At 45.1% G+C, this 26,486-nt stretch overlaps 1 protein-coding gene across 9 annotated transcripts in view; it reads left to right on the forward strand.

The window, feature by feature from the left end:
- Window positions 1-26,486, forward strand: part of BCL2L1 (BCL2 like 1) — a 64,997-nt gene that overhangs the window by 1,862 nt on the left and 36,649 nt on the right. For 2 of the 9 annotated variants that reach the window (XM_025986072.2, XM_072736158.1), the window contains exons 2-3: window positions 11,310-11,620; window positions 13,033-13,726. In XM_025986072.2, coding sequence (XP_025841857.1) covers window positions 13,163-13,726 — 564 coding nt within the window. In that variant the 5' untranslated portion in view covers window positions 11,310-11,620; window positions 13,033-13,162. Of the gene's footprint in view, window positions 1-11,309; window positions 11,621-11,784; window positions 12,736-13,032; window positions 13,727-26,486 lie in introns of those variants that run through there. The other 7 variants (XM_025986075.2, XM_072736159.1, XM_025986076.2 and 4 more) reach the window with 5 other exon arrangements.

Raw genomic sequence — 26,486 nt, forward strand, 5'->3', positions numbered from 1 at the left:
AAAGGTAAACACTGACCAACATTTTAAAATTCTGTTTGACAAAAGAAAAACAAGACTGAAGGATGAAATATTTCCAACACATATAACAAAGAATTAGAACTCAATATATATAAATGAACAGCAACAAAAAAAAAAAACGAGAATCAGTAAGAAAAGGACAAAACCTCAATAGGAAAAAAATGGAGAATATGGGCACTTCTTAGAAGAAGAAATAAAATTGGCCATTAAAGATAACACAAAGGGGCACTCCCCTCTGCTTGCTAGATAGGATGCTCCCCAATTCAGGAATCCCTTAATAAAGCTAATTGGATCTTCAAATTAAAAAAAAAAAAAAAAAAGACATGCAAGGGTGGTTGGCCTCAACTAGTAATACTGAAATTTAAGTTAAATTCAAAGTATAAGCAAGAAGGCACCGTTTTCACCCGTCAGATTGTCCAAAATTAAAAGTTTAATGGTATCAAGGATTTGCAAGGTAAAAGAACAAATGGGTTTGGCTGCTTTAGAGGGCAAGTTAGCAACATCTATTAAAATGTCAAACACGTGTGCCCTGTGATCTAGGACTTCTAGGTTTAATTCCAAGAGACACAATCATCAACTTTCACATAGAAGCACAGAGGCACAGTCACTATCACATGAATCAAGCACCTACCATGTGTCAGTCACTATACTAAATGTTGGGATGAAAAAGACAAAATCTCTGTCCTTGAGAACCTGATTCTAGATTCTACTGGGGAAGGCAGACTCTAAACAAGGTAAATAAATGATGTAGTGTATTAGGTGGAAATGCAAAGCCTTTGCTCTCCAGGCCCCAAGGGTGGATGGCAATGAGAGGAGGAAGGCAGGGGCTGGACAGAGAGAAAAGAAGGGCAGGGTCGGCCTGCACTGTGGCCGCCCACTTTCAGCAGACACAGCACCTAACCACTAGGGACCTGCAGAACCACAGAGTAGCCATGCTCAGGTGGGGGTGGAGCTAAAGAGATTGCTTTATATTAGGAGAGCAAGGGCATCAGAGCTGTGCCCCATCCAGGACCTGCTAAGTAGAAGATGCCCAGTGGGTGAGTGAGTGAATGAGGCAGTGCCTGCGAGCCAGGATGTGTGCAAGAGCTTCCCAAGTCGTTCCAAGGGGTAAGCCTGACCCAAGGAATTCATTTCCTGTCATCCCTTCTGCATTGATTACATTCTAGTCTGAGTCTCAAGTTCCCATTCTTCATGAATGGATGACTGCAAGGGCTGAAATCACCAAAGCAGCCTTTTAGAGCTGAAAGGAAGCACAGACACATCTGGTCCACTCTACCCACATTTTCAGCCATCGCTATTTTGGCCTTATTCTTGTGAAGGGGGTTTGTCATTTTAAGTAGGGTAGTTCAGGGACATTTGGACAAAGATCTCCAGAAGGTAAAGAGTGAGCCATTATAGATATCTAAAGGAAGAGTATTCTAGGCAGAGGAAGAAGCAAGTGAAAAGATAGGAGCATAGCCGGCATGTTTTAGAAATACCTAGGAAGTCAGTGGCTAGAACAACTAGACAAGGAAGAGAATGTCAGGAGATATTCTGGCAAACCAACTGGGCCACTGTGAGGACTTTGATTTTTACTCTGAATGAACTGGGAGGCTGAGGGTTTTTTGCATTGATTAGCTCTCTGCTTTTAATGGGATAATTCTGGTTGCTGTGCTGAAAACAGAGGGAAGGAGAGCAGGAATCTTCCATCAGGGAAAAGCAGGGAAATCAATTAGTAGGCTGTTGCATTGGAGCTGTGAGAGATTGGAAACCACCTAAATATCCATAAGTAGGAGAGTATTTTTTTTTTAAGATTTTATTTATTCATTCACAGAGACACACACACACACACAGAGGCAGAGACACAGGCAGAGGGAGAAGCAGGCTCCATGCAGGGAGCCCAACGTGGGACTCGATCCCGGGTCTCCAGGATCACACCCTGGGCTGCAGGCGGCTAAACCACTGCACCACTGGGACTGCCCAGTAGAAGGGTATTTTAATAAACTGTCTCTAGAATGGAATACTAAGCATCAGTTCAGTTCAAAAGAGTTCAACTGATCTGGACTGACAAGGCAGTATCTTCGAGACACATTTTTGGTTAGAAAACAAATTGCTGATTGATATAAATTCATTATGAAACCATTATGTTTTTTTTAATTTATTTTTTTTTAAGATTTTATATATTTATTCATGAGAGACAGAGAGACAGAAGCAGGCTCCATGAACGGAGCCCGATGTGGGACTCGATCCCAGGTCTCCAGGATCATGCCCTGGGCTGAAGGCAGTGCTAAACCGCTGAGCCACCCAGGCTGCCCAAAATTTATTTATTTATTTTTTAAATAAACTCTATCACCAGGACCCCTGGGTGGCTCAGCAGTTGAGCATCTGCTTTGGACTCAGGGCATGATACCGGGATCCGGGATGGAGTCCCACATTGGGCTCCTGCAGAGAGCCTGCTTCTCCCTCTGCCTGTGTCTCTTCTCTCTCTCTCTCTCTCTCTCTCTCTCTCTGTCTCTGTCTCTCATGAACAAATAAATAAAATCTTTAAAAAACAAAAAACAACTCTATGCCCAAAGTGGAACTCGAACTTACAACCCCGAGATCAAGAGTCCCATGCTCCACAGACTGAGTCAGCCAGGCACCTCTGAAACATTATGTTTTTTAAAAATATGCAAAGTGGGCAGCCCGGGTGGCTCAGCGGTTTGGTGCCGCCTTTGGGCCAGGGCCTGATCCTGGAGACCAGGGATCAAGTCCCACGTCAGGCTCCCTGCATGGAGCCTGCTTCTCCCTCTGCCTGTCTCTGCCTCTCTCTCCCTCTCTCTGTGTCTCTCATGAATAAATAAATAAAATCTTTTTTAAAAAATGCAAAAAAATAAAAATAAAAAAAAATAAATAAAAACATAATTAAAAAAAGCAAAACAATGCTCTACTTTTCCTGTAGGTGTGTATAAATAATGACAGCTAGCACTTATCTGGCACTTACCATATGCCAGGCATTGTTTGAAGTACTTAACACATAATAACTTACTTCATCCTAATGGTAACTCTATGAGGTAAGTAATGTCATCATTTCCACTTTATAGATTGAGGAAATTGTGGTTCAGAGAGGGTAGCCAACTTCTCTAAGGTCACACAGTTTGTATGTGACAGAGCCAGAATTTGAAAGCAGGAAGTCCAGCTCCAGAGGCCAAGCCTTAATCACTGCCCTACATTGCCTCTCCTAAACAGAGATGTATATGTGGCAGGAGTGAGAATTCACAACAAACTGACAAGTGTGGGAAATTCAGAGGGGAGGAACTAAACTGGATCATGGGCAGAAATGAAAGACAGATAATGTGAGTTTTATCTTTGTATTAGAATGTAGCCATGTATTATTTGTGTGATTTCAATTTGTTTTTATAATGGAAGTCTGGTAGAGGAGAGAAGTCTGCAAAGGAGAGAGGAAGACGAGCCAGTGGAGCAGAAAGTTATTCAGACTCTTCAAACTTATTTTTTGAAAGTGAGAGAGAAAGAATCAACCAACCTCTACCCTTGCCCCTTCCAAATCTGCTCCTTCACTCTGTCGGTCAGTCCCTCTACCATCTAACCAGTGGTCAGTAGGCCAAAAATCTGTACTTGCCTTCCAGCTTGATGAGGCCTCCTACTCCATGGAAAATGGACACCAGCCAGCCATTGGCTCTGGATGGCAACTAACTCTCAAACACCTCCAGGCAGGGTGGCTGTAATCACCCAAGAACACTCCCCTGGAGAAGATTGCAAGTATGAGCCATTGGTGACAGCCATCAAAAGGATCCCTGGAGAAGAGGGCATCACTCTGTCTCTGTCTTCCATAGTTCCCATTCAACCAAGCAAAGGGAGCTCTGCAGGTGTTTCCGCATGGCTGATGTGGAATTCTTTTTGAGGAAGGATTATAGAGACCTTAGCAAGCTGTGATTAAGAAAAAAAGACTATAGGAAACAACTCAAATGTCCACCGATTTATGAATGGATCTATAAAAGGTGGTAAATCCATGCAATGGAGTAGTATTTTTTAATAAAATGAATTAAGTACTGACACATACTATAACCTAGATGAACACTATACAAGAAGCCAGACTCAAAAGGACAAATATTACATGATTCCATTTATAAGAAATTTCTGAAAGAGGCAAATCCTTAGAGACAGAAAGTAGATTAATGGTTGCTAGGGATTGGGGATGGGGGGATGGAGAGTGACTGCTGATGCAGGGGTTTCTTTTCAATAAGCTCATGTAAAATCAGTGCTAGCCAGGCGCAAGTGGGGCCTTTGTCTTTTGGGAGTAGGAAAGAGAATCCCTTGAAATTCCATCCTCTGCATTTGTAGTGGGTATTGGCTTGGTACATAAGCTAAATACTTTAATATTTGAGATCTTTTATATTTAAATATGTTTTAGCAAAATTACAAAAATAATACATGCTTATGACAGAATGGAGGGTATAGGTTAGATCCTGTACATTCATGACTTCACTTAGTCCTTGCAACACCCTTGCCAGGTAGGTACGATTATTTCCAATTTCCAGATGGAAAAAACTGAGGCTCAAGGGAGCTAAAATGAACTGCCCAAGGTCACATAGCAGAGTTAATATTTTTAGCCAGGTTCATAAACATATATGAAGTAAAAGTGAAACATATATGAAGTAAAAAGTGAAAAGGCCCTATACCTCCTATCACACCCCATCACCAAACCCTCTCCTTCAGTTAAAAAAATTAGTGTTAGGAAAAAAAAAAAAAATTAGTGTTAGGGAAACCTGGGTGGCTCAGTGGTTGGGTGTCTGCCTTCGGCTCAGGGTGTGATCCTGGAGTCCCAGGATTGAGTCCCACATCAGGCTCCCTGCATAGAGCCTGCTTCTCCCTCTGCCTATGTCTCTGCCTCTCTCTGTGTCTCTCATGAATAATTAATTAATTAATTAAATATTTTTAAAAATTAGTATTAAAAGATGAGTATATATCTTTCAGAAATCTTTTCATAAAAATACAGTCATATATCTGTATTCATGCATGCATGCATTTATGTATTTTTCTATTTATGTAGAAAAATATTTTTTAATTTCTTACTTTAAAAGTAATACTTATAATATTTAGAAAATATAGGAAATAATAAAGAAGAAACAAAAATGTAACATAGCCTTTAGAAACAACACCTCCACTACTAGCATTTTAGTATATTTCCTTCCAGTCTTTTTAAATATACTTCCTTAGTATATTTTCTTCCAATCTTATTTTATTAGACATTGAATAGATACAAATACATGTATGTAAAATGTATGGTTGTATAAAGAATGAGGTAACAAATTCTGTATACATATGTACAATTCAATAAGAACATTTCCATTATCTTTTAAACTCTCAATTTTACCCAGTTCCCCAGTTTATGCTGAACCCAGTCCTATTACTATGCAATGGCTATCTTGAATTTTGTGCTTATTATTCCTTAACATTTCTTTATAATTTTACCACATAGGTATGTATCCCCGTATTGGTTATCTATCGCTACAACATAGATTACCCCCAAATTTAACAACTTAAAATTATAAATATTTATTATCTTATATATTTTCTGAGGGTCAGAAATTCAGTAGTTAATAACTGGTTCTGACTCCAGGTCCCAGATGAGATTGTAGTCAAGCTGTTGGCTATACTCCTCTGGAGGCTTGGCTGGGGCAGGAGGATCTTCACATGACTGCTGGCAGGAGGTTTCAGTTCCTCACCACACATGGGCGTCTCTGTAGGGCTATTCACAACATGGTATCTAGCTACTCCCAGAGTGAGTGATGAGAGTGAGAAAGAGATAACCTAGTCTTTTGTTTTTTTTAAGATTTTATTTATTTATTCATGATAGACAGAGAGAGAGAGAGGAAGAGACACAGGCAGAGGGAGAAGCAGGCTCCATGCAGGGAGCCCGACTTGGGACTCGATCCCGGGACTCCAGCCCTGGGGTGAAGGCGGCGCTAAACCGCTGAGCCACCTGGGCTGCCCGAGATAACCTAGTCTTGGAGGTGACATACCATCATCTCTGCCATTTGCCATTAGTAACACAGAACAACAAAACAATTCTGGTATATTGTGACAGGGGACTACACAAGGGTGTGAATACTAGAAGGGAGGCCATCTCAGACAAGGCTGGCTGCCACAAACCCTACACTGTATGTAGATTAGTTTTTCCTCTTTTCAAACTATATATAAATGGAATCATACTTCATTATTCATGGAACATGTTTCTAAGATTCTTTCACAGTGTGTATAACTAAGTCCACTCATTTTCTCACTGTATATTACAAGTATAAATATACTATTTGTTTAAACATTTTGTTATAATGGACACGTGTAGTTTCCAAATTTTTGCTATTATAAGTAGTGCTGCCATAAACATTTTCTTTAAAAGTTTGTTTTTGTTTTCGTTTTTTGTTTTTGTTTTTTATGATAGGCACACAGTGAGAGAGAGAGAGGCAGAGACATAGGCAGAGGGAGAAGCAGGCTCCATGCACCGGGAGCCCGACATGGGATTCAGTCCCGAGTCTCCAGGATTGTGCCCTGGGCCAAAGGCAGGCGCTAAACCGCTGCGCCACCCAGGGATCCCCAAGTTTGGGGTTTTTTTTTTAGCAACCTCTATACCCAATGTGGGGCTCGAACTCATGACCCTGAGATCATGAGTTGCATGGTCCTCAAACTGAGTCAGCCAGGTGCCCCTACTTCTATAATCATTCTTATACTTGCATTTGCACATGTGCAAGAATTATTTTAGAGTGTATATCAGAGGATCCCTGGGTGGCTTAGCAGTTTGGCATCTGCCTTCGGCCCTGGGCGTGATCCTGGAATCCCGGGATCGAGTCTCGCATCGGGCTCCCTGCGTGGAGCCTGCTTCTCCCTCTGCCTGTGTCTCTGCCTCTCTCTCTCTCTCTCTCTGTCTCTTATGAATAAATAAATAAAATCTTTAAAAAAAAATAGAGTGTATATCAAAGAATAGAATTGCTGGGTCATAGGTTATGGGTATTCATTCTAGGTGACAATAAGTTTTTTTCCAAAGTTATTCCATACTCTTGAACCACCTTGATTTTATTGGATTTTCCCATTTTTGCCAGGCTAGTGGGTATGAAATGGCATCCCAGGGAGGTTTTCATTTTCATTTTCCTTGATAACTAGTGAGGGTGAGCATCTTTTAAGATTTCTTGACCACTGTTTCCGTTTCTCTTTAGCGTCGGTGCAAGGATTTTCTCCATTTTTCTTTTGCCTTTATCATATTGATTTCCTAGTCTTTTTCCTATGCATGGTATTTAGAGTTGAGATTGTGTCACACAACTAGTTTTATATACTTTTATTCTCACTTAACATCACACCACAAGAGTTTCCTCATCATCTAAATCTCAGCAAATGTTTGTTGTTTATTTTTAAGATTTTATTTATTTATTCATGAGAGACACACAGAGAGAGAGAGAGAGAGAGAGAGAGAGAGAGAGAGAGGCAGAGGGAGAAGCAGGCCCCATGCAGGGAGCCCGAGGTGGGACTAGATCCTGGGTCTCCATGATCATGCTCTGGGCTGAAGGCGGTGCTAAACCGCTGAGCCTGGGATCCCTGGGTGGCGCAGCGGTTTGGCGCCTGCCTTTGGCCCAGGGTGTGATCCTGGAGACCCGGGATCTACTCCCACGTCGGGCTCCCAGTGCACGGAGCCTGCTTCTCTCTCTGCCTCTCTCTCTCTGTGACTATCATAAATAAATAAATAAATAAATAAATAAACCGCTGAGCCCTCCCAAGGCTGCCCTCAGCAAGTGTTTTTAAAACAGTGTTTTCCAATTAAAATAATACAGTCATGTTAGATAACACCGAAAAGTATAAAAAAGAAGAGAAAATCACCCATAATTATTTTTTAAAGATTTTATTTATTTATTCATGAGAGACATAGAGGCATACAGGTAGAGGGAGAAGCAGACTCCATGCAGGGAGCCCGATGTGGGACTTGATTCCGGGACTCCAGGATCACACTGTGGGCAGAAGGCAGGGGCCAAACCGTTGAGCCACCCAGGGATCCCCAATCACCCATAATTTGACTACCCAGCAATAACTATTTCTTTGCATTCTAGTAGAACTCCTACTATATTTTGCATGTAATGTACATTTTTTGTAAATCATAATTCTCAGTATAATTTTGCAATTCATTTTTTTAACCATTACGTTTGGAGCATTTTTCCACTTCATTAAATATTCCTCAATTACAATTTCAATGGGAATTTAACCCATGTAAACCGTCGCCATACTTACTGACCTTCTTAGTTTTTTTCTTTCCTTGATTATAAATAACCTTGTACAAACATATCTGTGGATAAATCTTTGGATGCATTTCACTTCTTAAATTCAATTCCAATTCAAAGATCATTTCTCAATGATCTTTACAGAACTGTGTTTAAGGCTTTTGGTAAATATTGCAAAACTCCCTCCCCGAAAGACTCTATCCATCTTTCCAAAATATAAATTTCTTCATGTTTTTTCTGTGCAAAAACCTGGCTGGTTCCTCTGGTGTCTAGGCAGTGTTCTGCACATGCAGATACACATCTACCTTCAGTCTCTGCTACTACCACTCCCCTCTCAGCTATCCCAGTTTATTTCTAGGACACACCATGGACTCTCACGTTAAACCTCCATGCCTTTGCTCAGGCAGCACCTTCCACCTAAAATGCCCCTTACCTCCTTTTTCTTCCAGGCAAAATCCTATTCTCCTTTTAAGGACCAGTTCAATAAAGCCCATTATCTCTGGGCAGGGCTGATCTGCCCTCTGCTGGGCCCCCAAAGCACATCATAAACTTCCATAATTATCATTTTCATATTGAAATAATTGTGACATTGGAAGTTTCAAAAAGGAAATCAGATCACACCCTGCCCCAGTTTATTTTTTTTTTATTTTTATTTATTTATGATAGTCACAGAGAGAGAGAGAGGCAGAGACACAGGCAGAGGGAGAAGCAGGCTCCATGCACCGGGAGCCCGACGTGGGATTCAATCCCGGGTCTCCAGGATCGCGCCCTGGGCCAAAGGCAGGCGCCAAACCGCTGCGCCACCCAGGGATCCCATGCCCCAGTTTAAAACTCTTCCATAGAACATAATAGAGAGTTTAGAAATTGGCCCCAATATACTTAGGAATAAAGATTATGACAGGAGAGACATCTCAAACAAGTTGGGAAAATATAATACTGCAATAACTGGGTGGTTATTTGGGAAAAAGTTGTGGATTCCTGCCTTACACCTTAGACCGAAGTGACTTTGATGGCACAAGATTGAAATGTAAAGAATGAAGCCATGTAAAAACTAGAAGAAAACAGAGAATTTGTTTTCTAATATTGAATTGGAGAAGCTTTTCCTAAGAATGACATAGAACCTGGAAGCCACAAAGGAAAAGATGGATAAATTAAAATACATACAAAATAAAAGTTTGTCCATGATAATAAACAATAAACTGGAAAAATATTTACATCTCAGATGTAGGAAAAAAGGATAAAAATTCTATAAATCAGAAAAAGCTCAACAGAAGGACCAACTGAAAAAAGGGCAAATGAAATGAACAGAGAATTCATTAGAACTCCCCCCAAAAAGGCTCATAAATATGAAAAATTGCTCAACTTCCCTCAATGAAAAGAAATGAAAAATAAAAGTGCCTCTTGGTTTTTATCTATCTGATTGGCAAAGAAAATAAGGTTTGATAACACTGAAGTTCAAGATGTGAAGAAAGAGAAACTCTCATATTTTATTGATGGGAGGGCAAACTAGTACAACTGCTATGGAGAGTACTTTGCCAATATCCATTAGAACAAAACAAAAACAAGTTCATACCTCATTTACTGGTATTCTACTTCCAGGAATTTTCCTAACATAAACTCCCACATATGCAAAATAACAAATGGACAAGTTATAGCATAATTTATAATAGGAAAGGAATGGAAACTACCTAAGTGTTCAGAAATAGAATACTAGGTGAGTAAATTATGGCATGCCTTTATAAACTTGTGTTTTAATTTAAAAAACTGAGGCAGGCTGCAAACGTAGAGCTCAGTCATAAGAGCATGATGTAGAAGAGTCTATAGTAAACTATCATTTGTGTAAAAAAAAAAAAAAAAGTCTGTGTCGGACGCCTGGGTGGCTCAGTGGTTGAGCATCTGCCTTTGGCTCAGGTCATGATCCCAGGATCCTGGGATCAAGTTTCCCATCGGGCTCCCCAGAGGGAGCCTGCTTCTCCCTCTGCCTATGTCTGTGTCTCTCTGTGTGTCTCTCATGAATAAATAAAATCTTTTTTAAAAAAAATCTGTACACGTAATTTGCCTGTGAATATAGCGACCACCTCTGAGAGACCTCAGAAGAGAATGATGATCGCTGTGGGGGGAACTGTGGATTGGAAAGCAGGGAGGACTTAACTTTTTCATCCTATGCTCTTTTCATATTTTTAATATCCGGTGTTCCTATATACGTGTTTTTAACCGATCAACGTAAAACACCTCTCAGTGTTTAAAATCAAGTCTAACTCACTTCCATGGTTAACTTTCCAACCTCCTCCCACGCCACATTTCCCCTACCTTCCAATCAACTTGCTTCTCCTTCAGTTTCTGGAACATGCCAAGATCTTCCTGCCTCAGGACATCCTGCATAAGTTGTTCCTTCTGCCTAGGTTGCTGTTCTCTAGGTTCTTATCATGGGTCAGCAAATTCTTATATTTCAAGTCTTGGGTTTCATGTCCTCTCTTCAAAGAGGCCATCCCTGGCCACCCAGTCTAAAGCAGTACCCTCCCCTCACTTCCTTTATGACAATACCCTGATTTACTTCTTTCATAGCACTAGTCACTATTTGAAATTACCTTGTTTGTGTATTTTCAAAGTTATTTACTGTTTCTTTCTTGCTCAAGGGTTTGTCTCCATGAAAGCAGGGGCCCTGTCTTGTCTTGTTTCTTCAGAAACCCAAATAACAAACATTTGTTGAATAAATTTATGCAACGTACACTATGGACCACACACTGTGCTGCTACAGATTTTACAAATAACAACTCTTTCAATCCTCGCAATAACTTTAATGAGGGAGATAGGTGGTTTTCTTTGTGTTTGTTTGTTTTTTTTTTTACCTATTTTACAGTTAAGGAAATTGAGTAACATCCACAACTGACAGAGCTGGAATCCCAGGCGCAGGTTCTTAGCTACAACGCGATGCTTTTTAGATAAATAAACTCACGGATGAAATTGACTGATTAAACGAACGAACTCCTGGAAATGTGAATATAAACGTTGCCTTTTTTCTTTTCTTTTTTTTTTTTTTTGCGTCTCCAGATTCCCCAGATCTGCCGCAAGGGGGCGCCCTCTCCCAGGTCTTGACGCCAGTCCTCAAGGCGCGCACTCCCTTTGCGTCTCGGGCTCGCGCGCGCTGCCGCGGCACCGGAAGTGACTGAGCTTGCAAGTTCCCCCGGTCTCTTCAGGGGAAACTGAGGCCGGCTCGATCGGAAGAGACAGCGCGAGCCGTCAGCCAGGTAGGCCGGCCCGGGTCCGCGGCGCGGAACTTGGCCACGAAGAGCCCTAGCCTCTGGAAACGACCTGGCCGACGAAGGGGGAATGTGGCCCCCCACGGCTCGCGGGGCTCGCAGGTGAGAGCGCCGCCTCCCCTGTGCGTGGCAGGCGCGGCGCCCAATGGGAGCCCTCGCCGTCCCGCTTGTGTGCCGACTGGGCTCGCTGATTGGCTGCGCCGGGGCGGGCCGCCGGGGGCGAGACCCCTCCTCCCTGAAAGGGCTAGGGGGCGCCCCTGAGGGAGAGCAGTTGCCTGGCAACGGGGCGGTGGCCGGGCGGGTACCCGGCCTAGCGCGCGGGAGAAGCCGCCAGGCCGCAGCCCACCCGCCCCGGGCTCCGGAGACGTGCAGCCCCCGGCCCCCCAGCCCTCCCGGGGGCGCCAGGAAGCTGCCTTGGGCCTGTCCTCAGGAAAACGTGGTCTCAGCTGTAGGGGGGCCGCGAGCAGGCCTCAGTCCCTCTCCCTGACCCGAGGAGAGGCCTGGCGCCTCACCCTCACCCCGTCTTTGTGCAGGGCGCCGGCGGCCATTGTGTCCGTGCGGGGAATGGAGGACCCGGCAATCCCCCCCCACCGCCTCCGCGTCCAGGGCCTTTGGGGAATTCAAAGAAAATCAGCGGTGTTTCTGGGGGGTCCCCGGCCGTCAGCCTCCCGGAAAGGCCCGAGGATGGCCTTTCCGAAGTCAGACCGCAGATCCGAGGCAGCTTCCCCCTCCCGCTGCCCCTTCTCGAAACCTTGAGCCCCATTGAGAAGTCCCTTCAGGGTTTCGGAAGCCTTACCCCGAGCTGGCACTTAAATAGAAACAACAACAACAAAAAACCTAAAGCCCACACCAGCCACCTCCGGGAGAGTTCTCCTGGCTCCCAGTAGGAGGCGGAGAGCCAAGGGGCGTGCAAGAGCGAGGGGGCTGGGCTCCCGGGTGGCAGGAGGCCGCTGCCGAGTGGCCGCCCTCGATCCGGGCGATGGAGGAGGAAGCAAGCGAGGGGGCCGGTTCCTGAGCTTCGTAATTCCTGTGTCGCCTTCTGGGCTCTCAGCCTGTCGGGTCGCATGATCCCTCCAGCCGGAGCTCCTTTTTTTGCCAGCCGCCGTGAGGCCGGCTGAGTTGCCGGCATCCCGGCTGCCACCTCTTCTCCCGACCTATGTTACAAAAGATCTTCCGGGGGTTGCACCTGCCTGCGGTTGCCTGAGACGGATTTAAATGTAGGTGGTGCGGAGGTGGGGGTGGGGGCAGACTGTCCGTGGGGGTGACTTTCTGAGGAAGGCGTTTCAGAGAAAAGGGGGTGGCTGAGGTACCAAAAAAAAAAAAAAAAAAAAAAAAGCCGGTGTGGTGATTCAGAAAGAGCCCACGGGTGCTTTCAATTTGACTTCATTGAAGTCTTTTGGACGCTAGACCCAGACCTTCCTAAGAACCACAAAGAAACCAGTTCTGGTACCTGGAAGGGGAATGGAATATTGTAGGTTAAATGGCATGCATATTAATTTTTTTTTTTCCTGAAGCTCTTTCTCTCCCATCAGAACCTTATCTTGGCTTTGGACCTCAGAAGAGAACCACTAAGCAGAGACCAGACTCAGTGAGTGAGCAGGTGTTTTGGACAATGGACTGGTCGAGCCCATCCCTATTATAAAAATGTCTCAGAGCAACCGGGAGCTGGTGGTTGACTTTCTCTCCTACAAGCTTTCCCAGAAAGGATACAGCTGGAGTCAGTTTAGTGATGTGGAAGAGAACAGAACTGAGGCCCCAGAAGGGACTGAATCAGAGATGGAGACCCCCAGTGCCATCAATGGCAACCCATCCTGGCACTTGGCAGACAGCCCTGCGGTGAATGGAGCCACTGGCCACAGCAGCAGCTTGGATGCCCGGGAGGTGATCCCCATGGCAGCGGTGAAACAAGCGCTGAGGGAGGCTGGGGATGAGTTTGAACTGAGGTACCGGCGGGCATTCAGTGACCTGACATCCCAGCTTCACATCACCCCAGGGACAGCATATCAGAGCTTTGAGCAGGTAGTGAACGAACTCTTCCGGGATGGGGTGAACTGGGGTCGCATTGTGGCCTTTTTCTCCTTCGGTGGGGCACTGTGCGTGGAGAGCGTAGACAAGGAGATGCAGGTATTGGTGAGTCGGATCGCAGCTTGGATGGCCACTTACCTGAATGACCACCTAGAGCCTTGGATCCAGGAGAACGGCGGCTGGGTAAGGACCACGCCCCTTGTGTATACTACCTTTCTCTCAGCCTCTGATCGAAGAGATCTCCAATAGCCTTCTCATCCATATCTCTTTCTGTTGTGCTGGGTGGTTATGGAGACTGCTTGTTAAGGAGAGGTGACCTCCCTGCACGACAAGAGGTTAACTGTTCTCAAATACGGGTAACCTAGTCTTGACTTTCATCCTGGTCACTCTCATGACCCCACTCTTTCATAATTGTGTTCAGTTTCTCAGCAGAGGAAAACATAGCCTGTGTGTTTATTTGGCCCCAAATCTTAGCGAGTGGGAGGTTATTCTAGTGTTCCCCCACAGCCTGACAAAATGGCTCACCACAAAAAGGGCTGATGAGTATAATACCTCTGAGCCCCTTCATTCTTACTCCCCCAGGGATGTCAGTCTTATCCTGGGCTTCCTTCCCTCCCACAAATTAAGTTCCGTTTATTTCAGAGTTTGCATACATGTTCCTCTTGTCTCAGATGCATCTCAGATGCATACACATTCGTCTCCTCTCAGAATGGGGCATGGCCAGGCAGAAGTTCCTATAGTGGCTTGGATGGCTGAGGATTGTCAGATTTTAGGGCAGTGGTAAGCTGTGCCAGTGGGCTGGTTGTGTTTGTGCTGCACTCCTCTGTTCATTTGCTCTAAAGTGTGCAAACTTTCCGTATGGTTGGCCTGGTTTTGGAGCTCTTGCTGTGTCACGCAGTAAGCCTGGGGACTTTGCACCTCACTGCCTGGGGTCGGTTGGAGAGCTCTAGCTGTTCTGCCTGTTGCTTTCCGGCCAGGGCCCTAGGGCCTCTTCACGGAGCACTGTTGGCTGGCAAAGCAAGAACCTGGTCTGTGGGGGCTCTTTGGGATATTGAGATTCAGTGACAGACTTCAGAAACAAACTGACATAGGTTTGAGTGTCAGCCCTGTCACTCACCCAGCTGTGCCACCTTGGACAGGCCACTTTACCTTGAGCCTCTCAGTTTCTTACACTAAAAAAAAAATGGGGCAAGCCCTCTTTGCCTTGCAGAGTGTTGTAAATCCTGGAGCTAATGAGAGCAGTGACTGGCACCAGCAAGTTTCTGTAGTAGTTATTGGTTCCAGACACACTTTGTGGGCCTAGGAGTCATGCCCTCATTCCTCTCCCCCCAATGGAGAATTCTCTTGCCCAACACCAACTTAGGAGCAGATAGTGGTGAGAAGTTCTTAGGAGTGCTCATTGTAGGCAATTTTTGCCCTACAGTGAACTCAATCCTCATTTCCTTGCTTATCTCCTTGCCTAGGGGAGATGCAGGGCTTGTAAGGGGTATTCGGTCCCCTCAGAATACCCAGAAAATTGAGCAGGCTGTGGAAAATAAGTCATCTATTGAAGGAGCTGAGGTGGAAGGGCCCAAGTACCACAGATTCAGGAATGTCAAGAATGCAAATTATCCATAGGCTGGGCCTAGGGCGTGGCACTTCAGTTTACCTCTGAGCCAGAGACCGCCTAGTTTGCCCTTCCCCCTGTCTTATTTCCCATTTCTTTGCAACTTCATTAACTCTTCCTGCTGCCAGTTCTTGTAAAACACAAAGGGGTCAAGTCAATAGAGGTCAGATGACTGGGGTGGGGTTGGGGGAGGTAAAGGTGGAGAGCTCTAGAGCTAAGGCTGACCAGACTTGAAAGCCTTTCTGTAAGTGAACTCCCTGGGGGGATAAATGATTAAATAGTTCCTGTTGGTTTGTGTGATGACCTGGCCTGTTCCCTCCTGCTTTGATTCTCTTTGGGGGCAAATATTTGTTCAGCTGATTACAGGAGAGACAGGATTCCAGCACTTCAGACAAAGCCTCTGAGGCATCTCCTAGTAGAGACTTGGGCCTTGTGCCCACCTTGCCTGACTATTGTCTTTGGCCAGGGGTGCTAATACCAGGTGGGTTGTTGCCAGCTATTAACAAGAGGCAGTCTGGGAGAGGTGCCTGTTCTATCGACCAGCCTCCGCAGAGGACTACCTGGATCAGAGAATTGCCGGTCACCCAGTACTGTATATATGGAAAGAGGTTTTAGACAGCAGCACAGGGAAAGTTCATTAGATCACCCCTGGATTGAAATTCCATCTTCTGTCTCTGCTCAAGAATTTTCAGAGCCCGTTAGGCAACATACCATATGTACTTCCTCTTGGTGAACAGGGGATGTGTGCAGAAGAGCCAGTTATGTCAGCACCATTTCTGGGCACTCATGCTCCCTGAGGCCAGGAGGTAAAGAACATTTAAGTAGAGATCCTTTGAATGGAAGCTACCCACTCACTTCCCTTTCTCGTACCATCCTGTTTGAGCTGCACAGGCTGGCTACTACAGTAGCCATCTCAAAACCTTCCTGGAGGCTGTGGTGAATCCATGAGGGTACGACTTATGGGCCATTACCACGCTGGGATATGCTCTAAATTTAGCATCCCTGGGATCCCTGGGTGGCGCAGCGGTTTGGCGCCTGCCTTTGGCCCAGGGCGCGATCCTGGAGACCCGGGGTCGAATCCCACATCAGGCTCCCGGCGCATGGAGCCTGCTTCTCCCTCTGCCTGTGTCTCTGCCTCTCTCTTTCTCTCTGTATGACTATCATAAATAAATAAAATTAAAAAAAAAAATTAAAAAAAAAAAATTTAGCATCCCTACAGAAAAGTGGAAGGAAATGAGCCTTTATGAAGTACATCCTATGTATGAGGCATTGTCTTGAGTCTTTTACTTATGCAGCCAGAACGTACTGATCATCTACTATGAGGCAGGCGCTGTGCTGGATGCTGGCAGTTAGCTGCACATGATACCTTCCCTCATGGAAATGACATGCTATTTCACATATCTCACACAATAACTTTTCAAGGTAGGTAGGTTTATTCCCAGTTGACATGTGAAGCCCCTGATAGCTCAATGACTGGCTCCGGGTATCCTTCAGCCAGTTAAGTGACTGAGTGAGAATTTTCGCCTAGGTCAGTCAGCCTGACTCTGAAGTCTTTTCCATCCGTATCAGGTTGTTCTAGGAGTAATAAATTGACCCGGATATCCTGGCAGAAAAAGGCAGAAATGCTGTTGGGCCAAACAAAACATGCTTGTGGAGGTGCTCACTCTGGTCTGTGATCCTGACATGATTCAGGTAGCTGCAGGTAGAACGGTGCCTTTGTTGGCAGGAGCATATTCCCAAAGGAATGTGTATAGCCTCAGATTCTGACATTGGTAAAACTCGAGTAGGCATCAGGGTTTTGCCTATTCAGAGTGGCCTTCTTGTTAATTCTTAATTGTTAAACCCTCTCAGGCTCTGCCAATAGATAAGAATCATGTGCATGTGGAGAGAAGGTGGCCTGCTTCAGATATATCTACTTAATTATGGGTGAGCTCCAAGGACTGGAATTCCACACGTAGCCACACCACTGCCTGCTTGAAGTCACCTGGCAAGATGCTGAACCTGTTTGTCTCTCTTGTCCATCCATCTCTTCTACATGTAAAATAGAATAATGACAGCCACCTGCCATAGCTTGACTCTAGTAAAGAATCTAGAACAAAAGCCCTTCCTGGGCCATAATTGTAGGGTGGAAGCACCTCATTTAGTGAGTAGGTCATCTGCCTCAGAAAACTGAACTTTGGCCCCATAGTTTCTCAAGAAACAAAGCCAACTCCTAAGATACTCATCTAGAATGGAACCTGATGTGACCTATATAGGGACAGAGCGTTTTGGAAGCTTTCCAATGGGAATATGGACAGTTTTAAGGTGAGGACCCAGGTGGGCTAGGCCATTTTGGAATTGCTGTCCCTGGGAAACCCCTTAGCTCGATTGAAAACCATTGTCAAGAGCGATGAACAGTGTGTGGAGAGAGGAAAAATAATTTGGCCTTTCCCAGGCTTCATGGCTCTGTGGTCTTGTAGTTTCTGTAGGTTTCTTGCCTATTCTTTGGCATGGCTATATGCCATGGCTATATGCTATCTGAAGCACCTCAGTGACCTTTACAGATCTCAGCAGCTGTTGGCAATTCTGTGGTTTTCTTGGGGAAACCCCATTAGAAACCCCAAACGTGGAAATTTTTAGTAATCTCATTCAGGTCCCAAAGTGAGGTAGAAATGTCTCAGGGACTCCACCTCAAAACACCCAGTTCTTCTGGATGTATATTTGAGGTTGCTCTTGAAACTCTGTCACTATCACAGGATTTTCCAGACTTCCTGAGACTAATTTCCCCAGTGGCCCTGTAGAGCCCTTCAACTTCTGGAAGAAAATTACCCAGGTGTTTTTTCAAGGGGTCCCAACAGAACCCAGAAGGTTTTCTTGACTTGTGTGTGGGCAGTCACCAGATTTGTCTGGGCTGCAGGAAGCAGCAGTTAGTTGTTAGCTGTCCTTTCCCCAGCAGGTATCTGTCCTGAAGTCATCATTTTCCAACATCCTCAGCCTTCTATCACGGGGCTCACTTTCAGAACCATGATCTTGTCTGGGTTTGGCAGGGATAGATTTAGGGGTAATTCCTAGTGAGCTTCTCTTCGACCGAAGTATAATCTTCTACCTCCATTAGCAGGGTCTTGTCCCTACCCCGACCCTAAGTCCACAGAGTTCTCCCTAGGGACTTCCTCTCTTTTCTTTGAAGGAGTCACTCTGTTCCTGGAGCAGCTTCTTTTCTTCCTTCCAGCCGACAGTCTGTCTTCCCCTTTCCCAGTTGACAGACCTGAGTTAGACAGTAGACAGTCCCACTGGGTCATTTTGTTTAACCTGGGGAAGAGAAGACTCAAGAAAATTGAGTGTCAAATGCCTGGAGGAAGAGGGGTTACACCATTTTTATTGGTAGAGTACCTAACAGAACTTGGATAAATGAAAGGATAATAACTGGTAGCATGAAATTAGTGTAAAGACATTTCTCACACTGTTGTCTCTCTACCAGATTTAGGAGTTTCCTGAAGGTGGAGTCCACATCTTGTCCACACTTTTCCTCAGTACTGAGCAGGTCTTGGGCATAGCAGGTACTCAATGGAAAGAGATGGTCCACCAAATTTCTGAAGAAACAAACGGTTACCAAAACAGAATAATAGTAATGGGAATTTTCACTGATCTGATCATTCAGTCATTGATTCAAAGAGTATTTATTGAGCTCCTGTGTCCAGGCTGTCCTAGGTACTAGGGAGACTGTCTTAAATAAAATTAAGTTTCTCTTTTTGTGGAAGCTCACAATCTGGTTGGGGAGAAACAGATAATAAACATTTAATTACATACATATAACACAGCACGTGATAATAAGCGCTACAAAGAAAATAAAGCAGATCAAGGTATAGGGCATGCCTTGCAAGGGAGGTGGGCCTGCAGTTTCAAGAGTGGTTAGGGAAGGGTGCCTGCGTGGCTCAGTCAGTTAAGTGTTCTGCCTTCAGTTCAGGTCATGATCCGAGGCTCCTGGGATTGAGTCCCAAGTCAGGCTCCCTGCTCAGTGGGGAATCTGCTTCTCCCTTTCCTCTGCCCCTCCCCTCTGCTTGTCCGTGCTTTTACTCTTGTTCTCTCTCAAATAAATAAAATCTTAAAAAAAAAAAAAAAAAGTGGTTAGGGAAGGCATCACCAAAAGGTAGAGTTTGAGCCAAGACCTGAAGAATGTGACTAAAGAAGAAATAGCAAGAGGGAAAGTGGTTGGGATTGAGAGGGAAGAGGTGGCCAAAGGCCACATCGTATAGGGCATTACTAAGGCCATGATGAAGACTTGGCTGTGGTTGAATGAGAGAGAGGCCAGGAGAAAGTTTGGAGCAGGGGTGAAGTGATCTGAATTCTGCCCTTGCAAGAGCAGCAAGCCAGGAACTGGTGACGAGACTGGTGCAACTGCCACATGAAAACAAAGATCCTAGTCTGGATCAGGAGGTGGAGGTAGAAGTAGTAGGAAGGGACTAGAGAATATAGCCATGTTTGCACATGGTGTATTGATGGAAGCCACATTTTTTTAACCACTTGGAGGTCATGAAATCAAGGCTAAATAAGCAAGATGTCTTTAGGAATAGCTCTCTCCAAATGTGGTGTCCTTAATGGTCCTTCTCCATTCTAGCAATATTTCAGTCTGAATAACTGAAGTTTGTCTGGGCGTAGGTCCCAGCTCACCCACATCTAGCTGTGTGACCTTGGGCAAGCTCCCTGAATTCTCTGAAACTTGGGGCAAATAATATCTGCTGCATTAGGTCATGGCAAAGACCTAATGAGGCATGTCTGAGATGTGTAGCGCCTGGCACATGTTGGTATCAAAATTCTTACCATCCTCACCATAGAACTCGAGTCAGAAACTCATTCACCATCCATTCTCCGTTTTTGGACTGCATTCTCCGTTTTTGCCCTCCCAACACATCCTCAGGGCAGGCAGGTCCTAGCAGTGTTCTGTCATGGCAGGGCTCTTGGTGCTCCTGTGCCATGGTGGTAGAAGCACTGGTCTTACTTAGAGTCAGGATCCCTGTTTTGCTGTCGGTCTGCTCTGACTCACTGTCTTGCCTTAGCCAGCTTGCTTCACCCCCAGGCTCTAGTTTCTGCCATATCTGTAAGATGGAAAGTTGAAGTGGACAGTCTAGGAATCCTGGTTGTCACTGGCCAATTTGATTAAGGCCCTACCTATTTCACATTAGTTACATTTGAGGATGGCTCTTTTTTTTTTTTTTTTACCAACAGCTACAATACAATTTTTAAATACAAAAATTAATCTCAGTGTCAATGTGGGGTAGTTTCTTACTGACCCCACAATAATAATAAGCCATATTTCTATAGCACTTTACAGCTCAGAAAGCACTTTCATATCCATCTTGCCTTTTTGATACTGATTGCCACCCAGGAAAGAGCAGGAGGGAAGTCAGGCTCAGAAAGGTGAAATGGCTTACCGAGGTCACACATCAGACATCAGGAGGAAGACAGGATTTGGATTTTAGGATCTGCATTTGACCACTTGGGCAAGTCTTTTAACTTGTAAATGGTCATAATAGTGCCTTGTTCTGAAGGCTCAGTGAGTTAATCCATGTCTTAAGGCTCTCAGAGCTGTGACTGTGTGTATCAGCCACAAACAGGAGCTGCATCCCAGGCCTCCTTCTGGCTTCTCGTTTATTACATATTGATTTTTGCAAATAGTGTTTTTGCAGAAAGAAACTGCTTTTGGGACCTTCTGGTACTTGGTTTCATCCCTGATGAGACTCTCAGTCCAAGCTGGAGTCTTATAGCTAGCTCCAAGCTACAGGGCTTTTTAGACAAGCTCCAGAGCTCCCCTCGGAACTAGAGGTTTTCTCTGGCTCTTCAGGAAATGCCATTGCAATGACTTCCATGGACTGCTTCCTGTCCTAGCCCTGCAGTCGATTCCTGCTGGATTCCTGCTGGCGAGAGTATAGAAACTGGAAAGTAATGTCCCTAAAGGCTCCCCTCCCCACAAACTACTTTTTTTTTTGACATGTCCCTCCCTTTCCTCTTGTCAGTTACTTTCTTTGCTCCCCCCTTTACCCTTTACCTAGCTTCTCTCTCCAGCCCTTGATCAGCCCTTTAAGATTTGAAAATGCATTTCCACTTAGTTCTGTCAGGCTTTCCCCCAGTCCCGTGCTGGGGGGCTGGTCAGAACTCTTTGGGCTCTCTCTGTGGCTCCATCACTCAGTAGCAGTTCCAGTCTGGGACTCCCCCTAGAGGGACATTAAGCCTGTCACTTGCAGTGCCTTGTGTCATCCATTAACCTTGAGTTCCCACAAAGGTCTCCACCCCACCCCCGCACAGGATGGAGACTCCTAAGAGAGATCTTAGAGGGTTGGTGTGTATAAATCCTGCCTCTTGGAGATTGATGACAGAGGATAGAGTGAAGTGGAGCCAGCCCCTCCCCCCTTCACCTTTCAGGAGGAAGCTAGAAAGGTTGAAAACCTTGTTGGACAATCATCTGAGGAATGGAAGCTAGCTTGGGAGGGGATTGGAACACGCTCAACTATGCCTCAGATCCTTTGTTCCGCTCTTGAAAGGGAAACATTCCCCTCCCTCCTCCCTGGCCACACACGTGCCTTTGTTCCCCTGGTCAGGCGGAGCCAGGAACACAGTGTCCCTTCCAAGGAGCCTGACTTGCCTCCCTAGAGGCTGGCCTCCTGGTCAGCAGGACTGGGATTTTAGCTCAGGAACATACCCCCCTTACCCCCCCCCCCCCTCCCGCCTCTTGTCCTTTCCATGGAAGAGTCTTTCAGAGGCTGAAAACTTCTCTACAAACAACTGTCCAGGGACTTCCCTGGAATTATTCCATGGGATGCCCATATCCCAGGATTAAACAGTCCCTCCCTCTTATTCCACTGGTGATTAATATTATTGTTAACTTTACTATTAATAGCATTTAACATTTATTGAGTGCTTACTCTATGCCAGGCATTGTTCACAGTGCTTTACATGTATTTATTATTCTATTCGCCTAGCAGCACTTTGAAGTTGGTACTATTATTATCCCTATTTTACAAATGAGGAAACTGAGGTAGAGTTAAGCAACTTATGCAGCGTAGCACGGTTAGTAAGTGGCATAGCCTCTTCCAAACTCCCACTTTTAAATACTGCACCTTGCCCCTGCCCCTCACCGTACCAGCTAGATGATGGTTGGTGTTTATCCAGTGCCACTTATGTGACTGGCCTTTTACCAACATCATCTCTGTGTTACTTTCCCAATAACTTGATCATTACAGAACACTGTAATTTGGAGGGCTTAGTTAGAGGAGGAACCGTCAGGATTTGAAACCAAGACTGCCTTACTCCAAAGTCTTTGTTTTTTATCTTTACCCTCCTTTAAAACCTTACAAGGTTATTGTCATTCTACAATTGAGAAAACTGAGGCTCAAAGAAAAGTGACATGTGCTCAGAGGCTCATAAGCTAATAAATACTAGGGCAATCTGGGATTCAGACTCGAGGTGACACTTTGAACACTTTACTGCCTTAGTAGTTCTGTAGCATGATGATAATAGCTTTTATGTGCGTGCAAATGCTTTTTAATTTACCAGACTCTTTTGTATACTTCATTTCACAGTGAGGTAGATGAGGTGGGTATGTTCAGTTCCATTACAGGGAGGAAACTAAGGCAAGAGGCTTGTCCCACAGTTAATGGCAGAATCAGAAAATCCATGTTCTGACTTTTTTTTTTTTTTTTTTAATGTTCTGACTTTTAACGCAGTGTTATTGACCAAGCCTGCCTTTCCTAAGGCTGTTCATTACTTGGTGCTGCCCTCAGAGTTTTGTTTCGTTTGTTAAATCAGCAAATACTGATGAATGCTTTATATGTGCTAAGTGCCGGTGATACTGTAGATACTGTGGTGAGTGGATCTGGGACCCATCCCTCAGTGGTCTGTTTCCATGCCCCATACCTTTGACCTTGCTGGTATCCTTCTGCCATCTGAATCAGTCTATGTATATCACCCACCCACCCCCTCTGTTGCTAGACACACCAGGCAGGGTTTGTTTTTTTTTTTGTTTTGTTTTGTTTTGTTTTTTTGGGGGGGGCAGGGTTTGTTATAGTTGGTATGTATTGATCATCTTCCACACACCCACAGATAAGGGGCGCCTAGGTGGCTCAGGTGGTTAAGCATCTGCCTTTGGCTCAGGTCATGATACCAGGGTCCTGGGATTTAGCTCCGCATCAGCTCCCTGCTCAGCAAGGAGTCTGCTTATCCCTCTCCATCTGTGCACCTCCCCAACACTGCTTATGTTCTGTCTCGCTCTATCTCAAATAAATAAAATCTTAAAAAAAAAAAAAAAAAACATACCCACAAATAAAACTCTGGACTCAGATATGAAGTTTAGCTTGATATATTGCTTGTGGTGTAGTACGAGGCATATCAGCTTAAAATACCCTTAAATCTGAGAGAATAATACCAACCCATCAGAGTAATCAAGGCTTGAGCAAGAAAGTGAGGTGCAAAAGTATTTTTTAATTTGAATTCAGTTAATTAACATATAATGTATTATTAGTTTGAGGTCAAGGTCATTGATTCATCAGTCTTTCTCAGTGTTCATTACAGAAATGCAAAAGTATTTTTTAATAATAATAACAGATACTGTGTGTTGATTGTTTGCCCTGCCAAGTGCTGTGTTTATGCCCTTGACGTAATCATCTTGTTTGGTCCTCACAACTGTGTCAAGACAGAATCCAGAACTTCTAGAGGCTCTATAACGTGTCCACACTAACATATCTTTTAAGAGGCAGATCTGAGTCTTGCACTCAGATGTATCTGATGCCAAAGCCTACCCTCAAGCCTCTGTGTCATTGCTTCTTAGCAGGTCCAGACCAGCTTATTTTACCCTGAGTTCCTGGCACCAGGCCTGAGGTTTGGTAAGGGCTCAGCCAGCATCTGCTCAATGAACATGAAGGGTTATTATTAGATGCAGGTTAGGTGACAAAAATGTCCCTGTCCCTAAGGAAGCAAACTAATTTGCAGCAGGAGGAATAGACCTGAAGCACTTGGTGAATGGTTCAAGGCAAACTGTGCCAAGTCTGTGGTATAGTTTCCAGAAGCAGAAGAGGACAGACCCACAGGTGCCCTGGACCTCTGCCAAACCAGCCCACTTCCACCATCAGCTATTCAGTTGATGACTTGGTCCAGAGGCTTCCAGTCTCAGGCTGCATCATCAATATGCACCTTCTCCCTTGCCAACTGCATTACCAACCCAGACCCTCTTCTGTGCCAATAATGGAAAGTGTTAGAAAGGGGAAAGATCACTAAAGGCTTAAATAATAGCTTTCTCAGCAGTGTAGTTTTGCGCAATTCATACTGAGTCCTCAGTTTCCCCATCTGTAAAATGAAGATATACTCATCCCTTAATGAACATAATAGTAACAATCTCTTTCTCAGGCATGCTATATTTCTTCAGCCTGGATCACTATTCCCCTAGATATGATCAGGGCTGTCATCCTACCATTTAGCTTTCAACTTGAATATCACCTCTCAAGAGGCTACCCATGTTTGCTGTCTGTCTCCTCCAATAAAATTTAAGCCCCCAGAGTGTAGGGATTTTGTCTCATTTTTTCCTTCATCCCCAACATCTAGCAGAGTGCTTGGCACATAAGAGACACTCAGCAAATATTTGTTGAATGAGTGACCCTGTAGCCCAGCTAGCACAGTGCCTGACATAGTATGCTGAATGTTAGGCATCATTATTATCTATTAGAAAGATGTGGACCATTTGAAGCCTTAAATTAGGTGGAAAGAATGTGACAAGGGCAGCCTCATTAGGTAAGATCCACCCGGGCAGACCTAGAGGGTAGAAAGTATATGATGTGTTTGGGAGGCAGTGAGAAGGCAAACTGGTTGAGAAGGGTCAGTAAAGCTGGTCAGGGAAGAGGGAGCAATGACTGATGGTGGAGGCTTCTGAGCAGAGAGATAGGAATAGTTGACAGTACAGGTGGGACCAATGAGGAGAGGCCCAACACTGGAGGGATGCAGCCAGGTCTCCCCTCACCCCTGGGAAAGAGAATCCCTTGCCAGCTGGGATATAGCAGGCAGAACTGTAGGGATATAAAAGCCTGGGGCACCTGTGGATCAGGTAGGCTGCCCTGGTTGTTATTTTGGGCCTCTGGGCCAGGTGCAGATTCAAAGGTTTGATTGAAGCCTTTTGGCAACTCTTGTCTCAGCAGGGTAAACATCACCTGTCTCCTGCCACCTGTGGCAACAATGCCAGGAAGGTACCCTAGGCAGGCCCAAAGGGGCCCAACTTTCTTGCTGCCCTCATGGAGCAAGACACACCTACCAAGAGAGGCCACTCCTTTCCTGTCCTACAGCTCCCTTTCTGAAGGGCTCAGGTGGCAGTAAGATGTGGTTCTAGCCCATAGAAAACAGGGGCAGGGCTTTGGGAGCCGTTGACATCTGGGCCCAGCTGGGGGAAGGGGTCAGTTTGGGAGCAGGTGCAGATTTCAGGGAGGGCGGGGCCTGAAGGGAAGTAGGGATCTTGGTAGACTACAAAATTTCCCTCCCCATCCCCCAACCACAGCTGGCTTCTCTAGGAACCTGATGACCTAGTTACAATGCTTAGAAATTGTTAGCTTAGCTTCCAGGTTAGGGCTGTACCAGTTCTTGGGTCCAAAAGGTGTGCTGGCATTCCTCCAAGGGGGTTCCTTGTGAAGGACAGGCACCATATCATTGTACAAACTTCTTGTCCAATCAGGTTTCTCCCTTCCCTGATGTGCACCCAACCCCAAGGAGAAAAGACTGCCCTGCTCCCACTCCTACCTACTTCGGTCTCTCTCTCTAGGGGGTGGTGGATGGCAAATAGAGGTCACAAACTTCTTCCCTGGAGGTTTAGCAGAGAGGAAGAGACTCCTTTTGTTTTGTTTTGTTTTCTTTTAAAGATTTTATTCATTTATTCACGAGAGACACACATAGAGAGGCAGAGACATAGGCAGAGGGAGAAGCAGGCTCCATGCAGGGAGCCCGATGTGGGACTAGATCCCAGGACTCCAGGATCATGCCCTGAGCCAAAGGCAGATGCTCAACCACTGAGCTACCCAGGCATCCCGAGGGAGAGACTCCTATTGCCCTCCCTAGAGATATTTTGAGCATTCCTACCCATTTCCTCCTTACCTTCTCATCTTCATGATGTTCAGATTTGATGGAAGGGAGTGAAAAAGAATCTTTTGGGAGCTCTGGAGGCTCCAGCCCTCCCAGGCAGTAGCTACTCCTGGTATTCCTGGTGTCTGCCTCTCCATAGCCTCCGTGGGACAAATTCTATCACTGTTAAGAATTAGGTACAAAATTTGGCAATTACTGAATCCTACTTACTCTATAGTTATCCTTGGACAAATTACTTAGTCTCCCCCAGCC

The sequence above is a fragment of the Vulpes vulpes genome, chromosome 14, assembly GCF_048418805.1.
Source record: "Vulpes vulpes isolate BD-2025 chromosome 14, VulVul3, whole genome shotgun sequence".
Lineage (NCBI taxonomy): Eukaryota > Metazoa > Chordata > Mammalia > Carnivora > Canidae > Vulpes > Vulpes vulpes.